Source organism: Syzygium oleosum, unplaced genomic scaffold (assembly GCF_021117445.2).
Source record: "Syzygium oleosum isolate NSW1041296 unplaced genomic scaffold, Sole_v2.1 Sole_v2.29, whole genome shotgun sequence".
NCBI classification, from domain to species: domain Eukaryota; kingdom Viridiplantae; phylum Streptophyta; class Magnoliopsida; order Myrtales; family Myrtaceae; genus Syzygium; species Syzygium oleosum.
In genome coordinates this window covers 79,133-98,743 of record NW_026607513.1, presented here as the reverse complement: position 1 = coordinate 98,743, position 19,611 = coordinate 79,133, and the positions used below count along the sequence as shown (strand labels likewise).

Here is a 19,611-nt window from a genome sequence, read left to right as displayed (position 1 = left end):
TAGTGTTTGGTTAATCAGTTGTCAACCCACCAATTTTAATTTATTAAGATGATGATTATGACAATAATAATTGTAATAACAATAAAAACAATGACAACATTAGCACTCATCTATCCCATTGTTAGCTTTACATACAAATATTTGGGCAAATTTTCAAGTGCTTTCCTCATTTTGTAGTATTTTTCTCAACCCTGCAAGGTTGCGTACTAGATTGATCCATCTAAAGTTAATTCATGGTAGATCTTATTGTATGAAATAACACTTACATATACATGTCAGCTAGACTTCACTTTACAAGTTTTATTAAGACATATTACGTTTCAATTAACTTTTCAAAGCATATAACTGTTATAAAAATTTAAGTTATTAGATAAATGCGTGGTTTAATATTTAAATATTTCATCACTTCCCTTCACTCTTAGTCTGGTTTTTCTGTTTAGTACTAAGCATGAAGATATTTAATTGATGAGGCAAATAGACGTCTGAAATTATTCAAACTCAAGACCTTTTGCTCAAATACCAATTGCTCTAAAAGCTTGAATTATTAGATAAAATATGTGATTTAATATTTAAATATTCAATCAATAGGGAGGTCAGAGACTGGAGAGTCTTCAAATCATCATATTTATAGTGTCAAATTACAATTTTTGCTTCCAATTTTTTTAAAGAGAAATACTAGTTCGTCAAGGTAATCCAATCCCCAAAATACACACCATATATAGAGCAATGCTCGTGGTCCTTATGAAACCCCAAAACGAGGCAACTTCTCTATCTTTTTTTATATATATTTTTGGGATAATGGCAAAAAGAGTCAAAGATGTCTTCAAGAAAATAGTGATGTCTTCTTGCCCTATCACCAAATTTTCTTGCGTTCACATTCAAATCTAACTCCACGCCTCATTTGAAAAACCAAATCAATTGAACAATCAACTAATCCCACTCCATCCCATCACCCAAAAACAATAAAACAAATAACAAAAATTAGAACTCCAATCGCACGCCACCAAAAACGACATCAACCTACGCCACTTCACGCCGCCCAAAAAGTCAACCGCACCCACGTCAACGGCTCCCTGGAAAAGTTGCCCTCATTTTCCACCACCCCTGGTTTTGTCCCTCCTGATGGGACTCCAAAGATGACCATTGTTTTAGATGTGAGCAGAACCGATCCAAAAAGTGAAATTTGACGCAGTAAATGTCGTGTCAAATGGGTTACTCGCTTTTTACAAGATCATGAGTTCCATGTTTCGAACGTACCTCTAAATCTCTCGAACTGAGATATAATCTCGTGCGGAGAGATTTATTGACTTTTAATATCTCTGTGAAATTACGATAATGAGATTCGTAACCTCGGATCTTTAGGTCGCGAATTAGGCAAAAAAACCGTCTTTAACCGAATAATATTCGATTAATAAGTGTAAAACCCCCACGGTAACTTCCAGATGGGATTGTTAGTGTCGGTTGCACTTCCCTATTGTTTTGTTAATAAAAATGAAAACGATCTATCATATCATTACTATATTACTATACTTATATTGACACAAAACTTTCTAGCATTGTTCCTTTCATACCCTCCATTTAGCATAATTCCAGTGTAAAACTTGTCCATTCATCTTATGTACACGTCACGAGATAAGCCTCAAGCGAAAACTCGAGCATATAATTCGATCACGGGATTACTACCAACATGAACACGTGCGGATAATCTGACTCGTACCATCCATCTAATCCCGAAACGACACGTAAACGGTCTCTGCTCCCTGTTCAAAGTCTCGCGTCCGAAACGAAGTCCAACCTTTTGAACGGCGATTGAAAAATCAAACTCTTTTGAAACCAAAAGCGCAGAGAGCATATACTTTGAATGTGAGAATCCCCCCCAACAATTAAGAGTTAAAAAAGAGGGAAGGAAGCAAAACCGCGTGGATCCCAGCAGCGACGTCGTTTTCAAACCGGGACCGTGACTCCTCCTACTACAACCTTACCTTGTCCCCCGCTAATCACATACAGTACGATAAAAGAACTTGGTAAAACCATGAGCGACGAAGCAAGAAGTACTTCGGGTCGGTCGGACGTGAAATCCACGTCCTTAAATCCGCCTCAATCCCCACTCTCAGATCCGTCTTCCTCCTCCTCTGTCCCCATTTCTGCTTCGACCCTCTTGAGTTGAATCCTTCCGTCTTCGAGTAGGAGTGCTTTTCTTGGTTGAACGAATCAGACCCAGAAGAAAGATAGCATCATTCGCATTGGGTAGCTCGAAAGATTCAACTTTGGTTGGTGGGTGTCCCTGTTTTGGATCGACGGAGGCAGAGAGAGGGAGAGGGAGAGGGAGGGAGGGGGACACACAGAGTTTTTTCTGGGTTTCTTGGTTTTCTTGGGATTTATATGGTCGTGAAGGGCTGTGATGGCAGTGGTGGAGCAGAAACCGAGTTCTGATCAGGGCAAAGTCTGGGGCTTCTTCAAGCTGCCGTTCCGGAACGCGGGGCCCGTCCCGAATAGCTCGTCGTCGTCCTCGGTGTCGCACCTGGGTGGTCACCACCACCCGGGGGGTCCGCAGGTCGAGGGATCCGAGGGGCATCATGGGTCGAGCTCGGTGTCGTCCGTCGCGAAATCGCTCCTCCCGGCTCGGCGGAGGTTGAAGCTCGATCCGTCCACGAAGCTCTACTTCCCATGTAAGCTGATTTCGCTTCGAAATTCTTGAAGTAGTTTGGACTTCTGAGCTGATTGATGTTGATTGATGTGATCTTTTGAGGTTTGGGTCTTGATTTGTTTTTTGGTGATTTCGTGTTGACCTGTGCAAATGTTGTTTATTTAGTAAATTGAGTTTGGGACCTCAATTGATGCGATTTCTCTCATTGACATTTTCTAGAGTAGTTTGGTTTTGGAAATTCACTGCTTGTTGAAGTAGACATGAAATTTAACAATTGCCCAGAAGATCATACATAATGATTGTGGATATTGTGGATAGGGTGCCTTTTAAGTGTATTTGTTCATTTAGTTAAAGTTGTTGCCTTATGATATCTAGTTGGCATTATATGCTTGTTGTGTAGTATACCACAGGCAAGCTTAGAAAAATTATTGGCCTCTTGTCTGATCTACTTGTGTTTAGTAGCTTTGTTACTGAAGCACTCGAGTTGCTTATAGGTCAAAATACGATATACTTTAACTGTGTTGTATTAGGAGTTCTTAGGTGTTTGTGTTGGATTTTGATATAGCATATGGCTAATTATGACCCAGTTATGGCTTTTTGTCGGGAGAATCAGCTAGCTTACAAGAATGCTAGCTACTTGATTCTGCTTTCCCAGTTTTATTCCAGATGTTGGGGGAAATAGTTTTAGAAGCAATGGGCGCTTCATTCTTGAAGTAGAACATTCATGCTGGCACGGCACTTTATCAACTGCGTTACTTGTGGAAACGCCATTCCCATATTGGTTATGTGAAACTCTGAAGTCTGTCCCTGATGTGACTTAGATGGTGAAATAGTGATGCTTTGGTTTTTAGGGTATTTCCCCAAATCTTTTGATGTTGAATGTACCTCTGTAACTGCTCAGTTGCTAGTTGTCCAACCAAAGACAAAAAGGAAGTGCACAAGGCATCAACCTTCCTGACTTTGCAGTCATGTATTGCAGTGTTTCACTTATGAATCCATCTGGCAGTTGATGACTAATAACTTCCCTGAAATTTCTTTTCTTTATTCAATCCTCAGCTCTGTGTTATTACGAATTTGGCTGCTGGAGACGTTTTATCAGCTTCGGTGTTCCCTCTTTTTGAGATTACCCTCTCCATCCCAAAGTGGAGACTTCTAGAAAATTTCTCCAAAAGCAAAACGCAAATTTGTTGTTCTTATTGAGTGGCTATCTTTAATAGTCGCATTTCATATTTGTTTGAGGCTGCGATAAGTTGTTAGGTGCTAGTATATGTGATCGAGCAGTAGTAACTGAAGGAGACTTTGTGTTTATGGAGAACATTGAGATAATTGGGGCCCTGAAGGTGTACAGTTTTCAAATTTAAGTTGAGTTGTGTGGACTCCGCATTCTTAGTGCTGGAGTCACTTCTTGGCAATGTCAGCACGGTAAAAGTTGCAATTTGGGGTTGATGCTGCAAAGTTTTCTTATTATTGGGTTATCAAAGGAATATTTCCATATCATGCTGGATTTTGTCATGTTATAGCTCTGAAGCTAAATTAAACAAATAAGGGCTCTAATGTAGATTTCAGGTCCAGTCCAATCCTGATTAAGGGTGGTGTTTAGGATCGTTGACAAACTGCTTTTGCTTGGGTCAGTGTGTGTGGATGTGTAGAGAGAGATCAGCTTCATCTTGGAGGGACTTGTCTTATTTTAAAGTGCACAAAACATTGTTCAGGTTGGCTACTATTAGAAAAACTCGGCAATGGAATGTGCCATAGTCCCTTATGACTTTGCTGCATCTTATGCATGTTGAAATGATGCATTTCTCTATATGTCTCAGACTATTTTGAACTTTTGCATGCTGTTTATGCCAGCTGCTGCCTTTATTGCTACCCCCTCATAATTGTCAGTTGCTGATGGATGAAAGCTATATTGCGCTCTATCAGTAAGCACTTTGAACAGAACAAAGGCTGCTCTATGCATTATCCATTCTTGATTGGGAACCTCGCAGAAGAATCAATGAGGCAGCCTTGTAATAATACAAGCTTTTTATTCATTAGCACATTTTATGGCTGCAAACACCAACATCTTAACTTGATAGTTATTACTTAACGAAAAGCTTGTTTTGAGGTCCCTTGGTTGTCGCTCTATGTTCCAGTCAACCAAGCGAGCAGTGTCCTTCCTCTTTTTTGCTCTCTCTCTCATGACTGCTGAAACAGTTGAATAACATGCTTGACATTTCCTCATTGGTTAGTCATTCTTCGCATGATTATCCACTATTATTCTGCATCTTTTGTGTAGATGAACCTGGCAAGCAAGTTAGGAGTGCTATCAAGATTAAAAACATCAGCAAATCTCATGTGGCTTTCAAGGTTCTACCTACAGCTTTTATACTATTGACGTTCATTTGAGTCTTTGTGTATATTCTCTAGTGCGTATCTATGCATATGTGTCTCCGTTGTGACCCATGGACATATGTGCATAAACATGACAATATGTTCTGATCTGAAAAATGGAGTTTTTTTGGCTCTTTTGTATACTTTGAGAATGCTTCTATGCATTTTTCCCTGTATTTGGATAAATATCTGTGCAAGGGACTTCAGTTATTCTTTTGTTTTATTTTCCTGTAGTTTCAAACAACTGCACCTAAAAGCTGTTTCATGCGTCCTCCTGGGGCGATCCTTGCTCCTGGTGAAAGTATCATAGCAACAGGTAAGAAAATGGTTATGTTGAACAAGCTGTTTTTTTTGCTTATCTGTTGTATGTGCACATGTACAGATTAGGTTCAGACAATGTTTTTTGTGTTGATCTTAGATGTGTATGGTGTTGTTTTAGTGTTCAAGTTTGTGGAGCATCCAGAGAACAATGAAAAGCCGATCAATCAGAAGAGCAGTGTCAAGTTCAAGATCATGTGTCTGAAGGTGAAAGGAATGATGGATTATGTACCTGAACTGGTGGGTACAACGACTGTCTTGATCATGTCCTGCCATCAAGATGTTATTGCATTTCCTAATTTGAGATGTACACTGTCCATTCTTGATAAACTAACTTAGATGACCAATTTTTTAATGCTCTGTGTCATAGGCTTGTAGCTTTTCTACTTGCTTGAATCTTGTTCAATCATTTCTTGTCCAGGAAATTTAATCAATTGTCATTAAGTTAAAATGGAAGTCATCTAGCTGCCTTTGTTGAATGCGAGATTCACGATTGCTCTGAATTCCAACCCTATTCTATTTTCACTCAGTCTGTGCAAAGATGTGCTTAGGCTTGCTTTTGGCTTGAACATCTTACTCATGTAATTTTGACGTTTGCTCTCATGCAGTTTGATGAGCAGAAGGATCAAGTGGTAGTAGAGAGGATCCTGCGGGTTATTTTTCTAGACCCCGAGCGTCCTTGTCCAGTATGTAGCACTGTTTGTGCTTCTTAAATGTAGTTTTGTATGAACACCGTTTTCATGTGAACTATGTGTATTACATTCTTGAACTATGCCATTTTGAAGATTTGTGGACATTTTCTCTTGGTTTATTGTTAGGCTCTAGAAAAGCTGAAGCGCCAGTTGGCCGAAGCTGATGCTGCCGTGGAGGCACGGAAGAAACCTCCAGAAGATGCGGGGCCAAAGATCATCGGAGAAGGGCTTGTCATTGATGAATGGGTGAGTCAATCAGGACATTCGACCAAAGCTCATTTCGTAATTGCTCTGAGCCATCTAATGGTCATATATTTTCTGATGTTTGTAGAAGGAGAGAAGGGAAAGATATCTTGCTCGACAGCAGGTGGAAGGGGTGGACTCGGTGTAAGGTTTGTTTACCGAGTGATTTAGTCAGGGTTGATTAAAAATTTACCGTACTTTGTTGGGTTCATTTTTGGCCCGCACCCCTTCTTTTCAAGTGTAATGTGAAAGATGTCTCCGAGGAATTGTGCAGGAAACGACAACTTCATTTGTAAAAAAAGCGAGGTTAATTTTCTGTGATTTGAGGTGCAAGATACTCTGTGCTTGTAGATAACGTGGGTTTCCTCCTTATCATACGTGAAATTGTCCGGTTTAGTTGCCTTCGAGTCTGTTGACGCACTCATTGTTCTTTGTGACCAATTGTCCCGGTCTGTCGCTGCTGAACTAAGTATTCAAAAGGCGGATAATTTTTCTTTGACATACTGTTATTGGCAATGCATTTGCCAGAGTTCCAATTACTAAGCTTCCAAGTTTGCGTCGAGTGGTGAGTCGTGTACTGAATCTGCAGCATCTGCTCATGTATTCCCAATTGATCAATCCAGTGAGAAGGGAAAACAAGAATTAGCTGCTCCCCCAGTACGTAAGGCGAATAGGGAATGGCACCAGAATGAAGAGGATGAGACTCTGCTTTGTGTCTCTGTTAGCTGAGGTCCTAAACCGGCGTTCGTGTGCTATTTTTGTGTCAGCACAAAGTAGGAAAAAGGTTACCGAATCCGAACATACCCCCTCTTTACGGTGGTATCATACTACAACGTTAGGTGCAGCCGTGACTCATTCATCTGGTCAGGTCCGATTAGAAATTGACGCGCGACAAGCAATTTGGGATTTAATAAAAACAAATTTGAAGTATGTTGGCATATGATAGGTTAATGACGCCATTGACTTTTGCAAGCCTTTTAAAATCGAAATGCCCCACCAACTCACTTGTCTGACTTTCTCCCCTCACTTACGTTTCTTTGCAATGCTCTGTTCCTCTTCGTTCTACTTTTTCCCAGTTTTTTTCGTTTTAGAGTGAGAAATCTCAATTAAAGAAAAGCCATGAAAACATCTAACCCATAAGGCTCTGTAAGGATCACCATGAAAACTCCATCTCTAAGAGGCTTCATCTGTCGTCATTTTACGAAACTCCTACCGCATGCGCTCGAGGGAGAGGTTTCAAAGCTTTGGCTCTAGTTCCTTGCGAAGGTTGAGTGCAGTAGAAAGGTGTGAAAATTAAGCACTCCACTCCAGCTCATTGTGACGGTTGAGCGTGACGGCGAGGTGCAGAGAGAATGAGCATTGCAGAGAGGTGCGAAGGTCGAGCACTTCACTCCGGTGCACTGCAAACGTTGAGCGCAAAAGAGAGGTGCAAAGGTTGAACATTGCAGAAAGGTGCAAAGGTTGAGCGCTGCAGAGAGGGGGTGAAATGTTGAGCATTCTAGCACGACCATTCAAGCGCTCTTGTTCTTTAGTCATAATAGGTTTTTTCTTATGTGGATGTGTAGTACAAATCTCATCCTTTCAAACAAAGTGATTTTCTTCTCTTTTTCTTTAATTCAATTCCCCTTTTTTTTTTTTCACGTTCGTATGCCAAAGGTAGCATGAACGAAATATTTCTAATTCCATTTTCCACTTGTAAGGCGGATGCTTATTAAAAGACATAAATTTAAACAATTTTAGACAAGATGCAAGCTTCTTGAATAGTATGTAACTCGAAAACACCTTATGAGTGAATATGATTGAACGATTGTAATCTCATATTTATCGATTATCATAAAACTATCTTGTCAATCTCTCTCCACGGAGCAGGCCCACCTCCAAACCACATAAATTCGTTGTGTTCAGGTTTCATTTCCGCAACTTTATCGTTTGCTCTAGTCATTTTGTTTGTTCGCGCTTTCGCGTTAGTTGTAACAATATATATAGTTGTCACAAAGTCTAGTCCTCTTAAGTAAACCTTCTTGTTTTGAATACACATTAATCAAACAATGACCTTGATATCATCTAGATTATTGTCCTACTTACTTAGTCGGACATACTCCGAGAGACACTAATGCAACTCCACTTCAGGACTACATTGTGCACCCCATTGGAATGCCGGCATGAAACGTGGTTGATTAATTTAAGTTTCTCCTCTTCGGACATTATTATGCATGACCAGGGTTTGTCACCATAAAAAGAATGGTGTGCCCATTGAGAGAAGACATGGTCTTTTGCGTAGCTCTACAATCGAAAGACAGTTCAGAAAAATTATAGAATCAATTTGGTCAACATGGCTAGAATCAGCAGCGAAATGACCATGCTCTTCAACCTCTTCTTGGTGCTCTCTCTTTGCTGCACTGTTTCCACCGCCGAAAGGATACTGAAAAGCCGTAAGTTTTGAGTTGATTTTAGCGACCAAACGTGTTGACAAAAGATAGAAGAATTTTGATGTCTATGACTAGCTTGTGCACTCACATTTTGACTTTGGATGTGGATTGAAAATAGAAACGCCGGTGCCGGTGTCGGTGTCGGTGTCCATCGGACTAAAATGCGAGTCGGTTTATGGAGTGAAGAGCAGAGATAATTGTCTCAGCGTGGTGAACATGTTCAACTTGACTCCGGAAGCCTTCGGCTCGTTCAATCCGAACCTCAATTGCGATGCGCTCTTTGTTGGTCAGTGGCTTTGCACCAAGGCTATAGATTTCTAAAGCCTTTTTTTCTCTTTGCTTCCATGAAGTTTCCGAGCTTGGAAGTGAAGAAGAGATTGGGAATTTACCAATTGCCATTAATGTTGAGGAAAGGAGATGAGTATTCTCCCTTCTGAGAATAGTGCTTATTATACAGTGTTTTCTACATTTTGAATTCTCTCTCTCTCTCTCTCTTAAGTATGGTCTCAGAGCCGATCAACGGGGTAAAAAGGTGGACCAAAATTAGGAAAAAACCTTAGGGGACCAGAGAAATTGTAGGTAAAAAATCTTGACATTTTGAATTTTCCAAATAGAAAATGTAGATGAAATTTTGAAGTGCCCCACATCACTAGACCTTTGCAACTCCATGAAGAACTATATTGTAAACCACATCAAGACCCAGGCGTGAAATGTCGCTAATTAAGTCTTTCTCTTGTTAAATTTGTCTTGCTTGGGTTGGGTTGGGTTTGTTACTATATAAAGGATGCATTGTGATTGAGAGAGAACGTGCTCTTGTGCAAAATTCTTCAATTCAAAGAGTTGAGTTGCACATGTTAGATAAAAATCTCATGTTCGAGAATTAGTGTGGTGTATCCTAATTGATCCATAACTCATTGGTTTAAGCTTTTGAGTGAAGATAGGTTCAACTAAATATGTTGATTGACTTGGACTTCCTCTTAGCGATCTCTTTGGATAAAAGAATCGAGCTTCTGTTGCGAGTTTCCAACAATTGATATCAGAGCCGGGTGAATATCTCAAGGATGAAATCTAGCGACGGCTTCCTCTTAGCGATCTCTCTGGATAAAAGAATCGAGCTTCTGTTGCGAGTTTTCAACAATTGATATTAGAGTTGGGTGAATATCTCAAGGATGAAATCTGGTGACGAACATAGATTCAACTCGAGATATCTTGATGCAGAAGAATACGTGAATTAAAGGGGAGCCAAACCTAATACTGAGCTCACACGTAAAAGGGAGATTATTGAGTTGCATGTGTGAGTTGTATTAGAAAAAATTCTTACTTTAAAAAAATTGGTGTGGTGTAAAACAGTTAATATATTATAATTGGCGCATAACATATTGATTTAAGCTTTTGAGTGAATGTGGGCTCAACCGCATATGTTAACGGGCTCGAACTTATGCTTCTTCTTGGCGATATCCCCGAATGAAGATATCAGACTTTTGCCACGTGCTCCCAACACAAAGAAAGATAATAAAAAAAAAAAGAAGCTTTAAGCCAAGACGACTCGAATCAGAAGCGAAGAATACTCAAATTTCTTCAACCTCTTTTTGGTGCTCTCTCTCTCTGCTTCACTGTTTCTATAGCCCAGAGGATACTCTCAAGCCAAGTGTTTCGAGTTCCCTTAATTTCAAAAGCAACTAAATCCGAACGAAGCAATGAACGCAATTTGGTTTTATCCAACTCCAAATGGAACATGTTGCGGTTTCATTTCTCATGCATATACGGTTCACAAAATCCAAATGGAACATGTCGTTATTTCAAGCATGTATACTGTTCACAACCAGCATAACATGTTGGGTTTTTTTAGCAGACAGAGTCGTCTAATTAGTGGTTGGTGATGTTTTGAAATGTAAATTTTTCCTTCAGTGTCGCGTTTGTTGATAGCATCACATATTATGCACCCTCATATATCTACTTCTCATATGAACTGAAATGGATACACTGGTGTCCGTCCGACTAAAATGCAAGTCTGTTTAGGGAGCGAGGAGCGGAGACCCTTGTCTCGGCAAGGCACACATATTGAACTTGACTCTGGAAAGCTTCGGCATATCTGATCCAAACCTCAATTGCGATGCGCTCTTTGCTGGAGAATGGCTTTGCAATATGGGGATAGTAAAATTTAGTCGATTTTTTTTTTGTGTACACTTTTTTTGGTCAAATAGTTCTTGTCAATGTTGAGTGGCTCTGGAGGTGTAGTTTTGCAGCTGAGAAAAGAAGCTCAATCTTGGTGATCTTCCCAAAGATAAGAATCGAACTTCTACTACATATCCAAAGTGATACCAGATTAAATGGTTAATTCAACGGGGTAATACCCTAAGTACTATACGTAGGATTTCTTGACAATATTAGACAATGACCTTGATATCATCTAGGGCATCGTCCTATTTAGCCAGGCATATTCCTTCTGCAACTCCACTTTCAGGACTGCATTGTGCACCACATTGAAACGCCCTCACGAAATATCGTTGATAAAAAGAATGGTCTTCTGCATAGCTTTTCAATCCAAAGAAATTTGAGAAGGCAGAATCATTTAAGCCAACATGGCAAGAATCAGCAGCAAAATGACCATGCTCTTCAACCTCCTCTTGTTGCTCTCTTTGCTTCACTGTTTCTATCGCCGAAAGGATTCTGAAAAGTGGTGATTGAGACTTCTTGGGATTTCGTATATGATCCCATATAATGAAAAATAAGCACCATGCACGACTCGCATTCTCTCAAGCATGAACATCTTGGTGTATGAACGTGGTCTTCAGGGTTTTTCTTAGCAGACGAATCGAGTAGTCAATGTCATCCGCTAGGCCGCTAGTTAGAACAAATAATTTCCTGTTAATAATTTTTTTTTCGACATGCGGCTTATTACTCGCGTATGAGCTCACATTTTAACTTTGGATGTGGATCGAAAATAGATACGCCGATTCCCACCGGACTACAATGCAAGTTCGTTCATGGAGTGAGGAGCGGAGATACTTGCCTCAGCGTGGCCAGCAAGTTCAACTTGACTTCGAGGTTCTTCGCTGCGTTCAATCCGAACCTCAATTGCGACGAGCTCTTTGTTGGGCAATGGCTTTGCACCCAGGCGATACGTTTCTAAAACTTTCCTCTCTTTGCTTCCATGAGGTTCCGAGCTTGGAAGTAAGAAGAGATTGGAAATGTGTCGATTGTCCTTAATGTCATAAAAAAGGAGATGAGTATACCACCCTTTCGAGAATAATGCTTATTATATAGTTTTCTTTCATTTTGAGTTCTCAATAAATATATATCTCGCGATCTCGATCTCGAGCGAATCTTCTTTTTGTTAAGCCTACCCAATACTCGGTGAAGTATGGTCTCAGAGCCGATTAGTGAGGTAGCAAAGTGGATTGCGGTTCCGTTTGTTCCGCGGAAAATAAATGATTTGAAAATATTTTTTCTAAAAATGATTGCTTATATTACTTGAAATAATTAGCCAATAAAAAATGTTTTCATTATCCACAACTCCTTATGTCTAAACATTTTCTTAATGATGAAATTATTTTTCCTTCATTTATTATTATGAGAGATGTAAGCAATCATTTTAAAAAAAATATTTTTCAAATCACGTATTTTTCCGAAAAATAAATGGGGCGCAATCACGAATATAAACCATATATGACCCAGTCAACAGGTCATCCTAGCTAGGACAAAATACTTTAACGGGGTCAAATAATATCAGGAATTCCACTATTTGCATAAAATATATTTATTTAGTCGTTCCAGTAAGTGAAGCCAAGTTTTCCTTGTAAGGCCAATATACTTGGACCAAATTATATCTTATTAACACATGGTCTAGAATTGTCTATACGATGAATTTCTTCATATATTTAAACGAGTTCATCTATTTGTTAGCCACAAATATGCTAGCCGTTTTTTCAACCTTTAAACCACAATTAATTTATACCAACCAAATTGTTGGTTATGGATCCGATTTGGTTTGGAAATGACTCGAGTTGATTCGAGGATATCTGGAGCAAGCAAAGTATTTCGGAGTGCGCATCGATACGTTTTCAGGCATCCTAAATCACGTGGCATATGTTCGGGATGAAGCATCAAAGTTAGGAGGCCACTGTGAATCCAAACGAGAAGAACGGGACGTCGGATCAGGATGTAAAAGCTGGTGACAGCATTTTTGGCGTCTGGTCCTTCCTAGATTTCATACGTCCAGAGCACCTCGGGCTAAAGTCCAAACTCATGTGGATGGCCGAATGTGCATGGGACCGATCATAAAGCATGGGATTTGACCTATTTTGCGCATTACATCAAGGCTCACTCAAAAAGAGCTTTTAGAAATTCATCAAAAGAAACCTATCGTGAGAGATTTTCTCGATTAATTCTTGTGGGGCTTATTCGATTGTAAACGGGGTTGGGAAAAACTTGTGAGTTAATGTGATTGAGCGATTGTAATCTCCTATTTGCCGATTATAGTGGAACCATCTTGTTGATCTTTCCCTATGAAGTAGGCACACCGTTGAATTGCTTAAATCTATTGTGTTAGGTTTATTGTTTTTGCATTTATTTCTCAGTCTTCCAATTTTGCGTAACAAACCAGCGAATCCGGCGGTGGTTCGGTGGTGAGCATAGGCGAGCGACAGTGATTCTTGATTTAAAGGTTCGGAGGTGTAAATCATGGACGAAACCGTGGATTTTTTTTGTGTTCATAAATGCTCGAGGTTTATTGTAAAAGAATAGGGGATGGATTGTTGGTCCTCAATTCGACAATTACCTCTAAACCTGTCTTTTCCCCAACATGTCGGTTCGGGAGGGTCGTGACAACCTTTATCGATTATTATAGAACCATCTCATGAAATCTCTACCTGTGGAGTAAGCCCACCTCCGAACCATGTAAATCCGCTTTGTTCCGGTTATATTTGCACAATTTATTTTTTGCTCGAGTCATTTTGTTTGGTCACGCTTCCGCATTACGCCAAGTGTAGTCCTCTTAACAAAACCTTATTATCTCGAAAGCAAATTGATTAGACAATGATGTCGATGTCATCTAAATAATCTGTCCTATCTAGTCAAGCATATGCCCAGGGAAACTGATGCAACCCCATTTTAGGGCTACATTGTGCACCCCACCGAAACGCCGGTATGGAAATTATCGTTCGTTAATTTTAAGTTACTTCTCTTCGGAAATTACCATGCATTTCTTGCGTTTCGTCATTATAAATAGAACGGTGTTCCGATTGAGAGAAGACATGGTCTTTTGCATAGCTCTTCAATATCAAAGGAGGTTAAAAAAACCAGAATCATTCAAGCCAACATGGCTAGAACCAACTGCGAAATGACCATGCTCTTCAACCTGTTCTTGGTGCTCTCTCTGTGCTTCACTGTCTCTGCTGCGAAAAGGATACTGAAAAGCGGTAGGTCTTCAGTTAATTTTAGCAACTAAACGTATCGAAACAAATAGAAATGGATACAGATTGTGTATATCCCGTGTAATGAAAAGTAAGCACCACGCAAAACTCACGTTCTGTCGAGCATGCATATATATATATATATATATATATATATATATACTGGTGTCATGAATGTGGTTTCAGGATTTTCTAAGCTGACGAATCGAGGCGTCAATGTCATCAGCTTAGCTAGAACAAATTGTTCGACGATGATAATTCTTCGGTTTCTCGTTTGTTACTGGCTTGTAAACTCACATTTCTGACTTTGGTTGTGGATTGAAAATAGAGGCACCGGTGCCCTTTGTACCATGCATAAAGTTTTATGAAGTGAGGAGAGGAGATACGTGCCTCGACGTTGAAAAGAAGTTCCAATTGTCTCCGGACAACTTCTTCGCGCTCAATCCAAACCTCAATTGCGATGAGCTCTTTGTTGGCGAATGGCTTTGCGTCGGGTTGCTAGAAGACTGAAACTGTTTCTCTATGCTTGCATGAAGTTCTGAGCCTGGAAGTAATAAAAAAATAAGCAGACGAGTGTTCTTCCTTCTGAGAATAATGCTTATTATACAATGTCTTCTGCTTTTTTCATTTTGAGCTCTCTCTCTCTCTCTCTCTCTCTCTCTCTCTCTCTCTCTCTCTCTCTCTACAAGGGGTTCCTCTTCTCTTCCAATGATTAATATTAAGTATGGTCTTGGTCTCAGAATACAAACCTAAGGTGACCAGAGTGAAAACGTGGTTCTAACTAGGACAGAATACTTCAACGGGGTCAAATGATATCCCGAATTTCACTATTTGCATATGATAAGTGAATCCAAGTTTTCCTCATAAACCCAATATGCTTGCCACGACTTATATCTAATTTATTTGCGGTCTTGGAATGTCTATACATTAGATTTCACCGTATCTTTGAACTACTTCATGTTAACCCCTAAATTTGGACGACCCATTTAGGCATTCGTTGCATAGAAAATTAGGGATTAGCCCCAACCCCTAACAAAAGATGTTATTAATTTTTACTTGCATATTAGAAGCATTTACATTCATGGTATTAAGTCCATATAATTGCATTGGAGTTAGTGGACCCAGGCAAGGGTTCTGAGATTAGTTGAATTGATTGGACTATGCCTAAAAACATGAATCTCGTAGTAGCCGAATTTTGATAGACTGCGTGCATGGGTGTGCTAAAATAGGATAAAATTATTTCAATCTTGTGAGACCACCAAAAGATATGACAAAAGGATAATATGGATTCAATTTAAACATAGTTTTTGGCAAGCAAAGTGGGCACCGCTTGGAAAGAAATCCGAGTATATACTGTCAAGAGGGGAAATAATCAAGCGAAAGATCCAATTAAAGGGAGGGGGTTCTTTTGTGTTTCTCTGCAATATCCACGTAGGAAACTTTCATAAGAGATATGGAGGCCTCCAGAGAGATATACATGAGAGCAATTCATAGAGAGAGATTTGTGTAGCTGCCGTGAGTGTTCAGCAAGCCCGACGTCCTCAATATCGGTTCAGCCACGATCGTACTGGTAATTAGACCAAATTCATGAATGTCCTACATGCATTTAGAATGTTCATCTAGAAAATATTATGTGATCCATAAAGCTCATCTCTCTCTCTCTCCCTCTCAAGAAGCATGTTTTTCGACATTGCATCTTACAAAAAATCAGACCATATATGTGACATCACAAGTCTCACATCGATTTGAGAGGCCCTGTTGAGTTATTGATAAGTCAACGCCTACCCCCCAATGGTCACCACTTTGTGTGGCTAATTATAGTACTTTTTTTGAGAGCTTGGCCCACATGGAAGGAGTCCGGTCATCAAAGATGTACTTGAGCAAGATTTTCTCCAATAGGTGTATTTTGTGGACAAACTATGCCTATGCCCGATTCGAAGAGAGCAGGGAATGATTGCTATAACAGGGATCAGACAATTTCCAACTCTTAATAAGCTTCTAAGATGGAGGAGGGTCAGACATCACATATAATAGGGGAGTATTGCAGGGCCATATGAGCCAATACTGATGAAGACGTCATTTTTTCAAGTAGAGAAGCTTGCGACGTCTCAACTCCCACATCAATTGAGAGAGACCCTATCAAGTGGTTCCTATGTCAATGACCACTACGTAAAGTGGACCTGTTCGTTACGATACATGTTGAAAAGACATAATATGGACATTAAAGAAAAGCACAGTAACCTAAAATTGAAACTAGTGGAGCTAAAAAAAAGAACCAACTTAAACTATGATATAATGTTTGATGATTCCTTATAGGAATATAGAGAACAAGCGATGGGTTTTCCAATCCCTAAAAGGCCTAAATACCATCGGTACTTATCCACTGCTCTTTAATGAACATGAATTTTGTCAGTTCCATATTTTGCACGGCAAGCGATTTTATTATGTATGATCCAGTGCGCAAAATGGATAGATCGGTCTTATCGAGGTCAAATCACCGAACTTCACAAAAACCCCCATATGATAATAAAGCTATAACGAGTAATCTTTGAGAAATGATATCTCAATTTTGTAAAGGAATGACAGAAACGTTGCCACAAGATTCACCGGTTTTTGGTTTAGGCCACCACTCTGCACGCTAAAATGGCGCTTGAAGACAAATATAAGAGTATTTACATTAAACTATGAAAAACAATCCTGAGCCGACTCCAACATCAACTAGGCAATTGTGCTGTGCGTGCTAGGGGTGTGCAAAAAAACCAAAAATCACCCGGACAGCTTAGAACCGGACCGAACCGGCTTAGAATCGGCAATTCCCATAAGGATTGGTCCGGTTCCCAATTCCAATTATTGAAACCGATGAGTATCGGTCCGGTTCTCGGTTTTAGGTGCGGAACCGCCCACCCGCCTACTTGGACCGGATTGGTACACACGCGCATATATATATATATATATATATATATATATGTGTGTGTGTGTGTGTGTTTTTTTTTTTTTTTTTAATTTTTATGTTTTCACAAAACCCTAATTCTTTTCCTAATTCTCTTCTCTCACATCATCAGATCTCGCTCTCGGTCGCCTCCTTCCTCTCGACTCGCTCACCTCGATATCTCTCCCTCTTCGAGTCCCTCACCTCCCTCGCCTTTCTCGGTTGCCTTGATCTCTCACCTCCAACCCTCTATCACAGCATCACAGTCACGGCCTCGCCTTCAGCCCTCCCTCGCAGTCGCGGCCTTGCCTCCCTCTCCTCCTCCACCATCCTTAATCTTCTGGTTCTGATTTTCTTTTGGGTCGTTTTGTCCTTTTGGTTCTGTGGAGAGGCGATATATTCAGAGGAAACAGTAGATGAGCAACAACTTTCCCGGTATAGCTACAACTTTTTGATGGGTTTCGGTTCTCTTTCAAGGAAAATTCAATTTTGTTGTTGGGTTTTCGTATTCGTGTCCGGAGAGACAATGATTGAAGTGTTTCTTCTCTCCAAATGAGTTTCTCAGTTCTACTCCAATCGAGCCACGTGAGCGTGTCTTTAATCTACATGCCTTTTTTCTTTCGTTGCCCCTGAAGATATCTCTCTGCTTTATGGTTTTTGTGTGGAACGTATTCAAACGCTCAGTAGTGTCACTGTGTTACTTTACTGAAATGGTGGGCGAGATCCTACCTTCACATCTCCTTACTATTTAACTTTCTGGCCAGACTCCTCTTGATCATTTTCGTCTCGACCTTAACCGCTTAATGGACCCACTCGAGATCGAACCACACTGATGGTCCGGTTCCTAGGTGGGTCCAGAAACCAATGGACGGTTCTCTATTCCCATTTTGTGGAACCGGCACTTAGTGAGCGGTTCTTGATTTTCGGTAGGCGGTTTTCACCCTGAAATCGATCACCCCTAGTGTGTGTGAACTTCGAAAACTAGGTCCAACGTCTTGGACTTTCCTAAAAGAATGCTACGTCCCTAGTCATGCAAAATGAGTCGAATTTTCATGTATTTTGTATCGAAATTTTTACCATAAACTCAAATTCGAGATATATTTTAATAACATTCATGATCTAAAATACGAAAGTACATTTGTGCTTGCATCGATCTTTAACCATAACTTTTCCATAATATCATAATCAAATGTCTAAGTCTTGTTTTCTTCTTTCTTGAACTTTCATTGCTTCGTGTCAATAGGATAATTTGGTTATTACCACAGTCCGTGTAGCTAAGATCAGTCCATTGTGTGGTGAAACTTTCGTTCCCACGCAAATCGGTCATGACCTTTCATTAAATTGATGGGCAGGTAGGATCATTAGTCTGATTTGCATAAATTAGCTTAGGATTTTTATTAATTCTTTTACTGTTAAGTAATATGTGATATATTATACTTATTTCCCCGTTTTATAACTTACTAATGATGGGACAATCGAAAAGCATCGGACCAAGCATCTACTCCTCTCGACTAGATTTGCCATTTTTCTTAACTCTAAAATATACTCAACCTGATTAAATATAATTAGCCGATAAGCCAACTATCAAGACGGCTATGTCGATATCATCAATGTACAAAGTAATTGTTCCTCGTGCCCTACGCCAAAATGCAAGCTTAGCATGAAATATTATTAAATAAATTACCCCTCTCTGTAAAATTGTCTTACATGACTTGGTTCTCCACTATATAATTGAATGGGTGTTGTAATAGAGAGAAAACAAAGTGCTAGAATTAACCATTTTGGTGGAATGGCTAGACTCAGCAACAACAAAATGACAATGCTCTTCAATCTCTTCTTGGTTCTCTTTCTTTTGCTCAGTGTCTCTACAGCTTATGGGGTCAGAAGCAGCGGTAGGTCTTGACTTCTTTTTAATTCACTAATCAACTGCCATGGTTAATTTTCATTAAGTTTATTCCCACTTCGTCATTATCTTAGGCTTAATACTAAATTTCATGAAACGTCAACAATTTTTTCAAAAAAGAAAAGGGTATTATCTGTTCGTCGATATAATTAGGGTTTATTATAACTCATAAAAGGATTATTTATTTTGCCTTAAGTACTTTCTTAGGACACATGCATAAGCAATGATTGATGTGCTTCGATCTATATAAGGAAAGGAGGATTTTTTATAACTAAGTTTCTCATCATCCACAGTTAGCTTAAGACATATCTTATACTCTAGTCATTTCATGGTTGAATCATCCTAACATCAATTCATAATACCTTGTGTAGTAATTCAAAACTTAATTCGATTGATATACCTTTGTTAAATATGCAATTCCAATGCTTATTAATATGCCGTTGCCGTTAATACGAACATGGAAAAACATATGATTACATACATGTTCGCTCCCAAATAATCACAATCAAGAACACACCGTTTATATCCCCTCGACTCGAGCACAAACCTTGTGTACAACCACAAAGTCGAACATGGAAAAACATATGTTTATTACATACGTTTCTGTTTTGTACTATAGATTCACATGTAGTATACCCTAACGTATTGATTTCGCTTTCGACT

General features: G+C 39.6%; 1 protein-coding gene across 1 annotated transcript; it reads left to right on the top strand.

Annotated features, from left to right (window-relative positions):
* Nucleotides 1–2,033: 2,033 nt before the first annotated feature.
* LOC130135239 (vesicle-associated protein 4-2-like) lies at nt 2,034–6,774 on the top strand. Its single transcript, XM_056303847.1, has 7 exons — nt 2,034–2,669; nt 4,926–4,996; nt 5,255–5,336; nt 5,460–5,578; nt 5,947–6,024; nt 6,157–6,276; nt 6,362–6,774. The coding sequence occupies exons 1-7, from the start codon at nt 2,402–2,404 to the stop codon at nt 6,419–6,421; spliced, it is 798 nt and encodes a 265-aa protein (XP_056159822.1). The 5' UTR covers nt 2,034–2,401; the 3' UTR covers nt 6,422–6,774.
* Nucleotides 6,775–19,611: the final 12,837 nt, after the last annotated feature.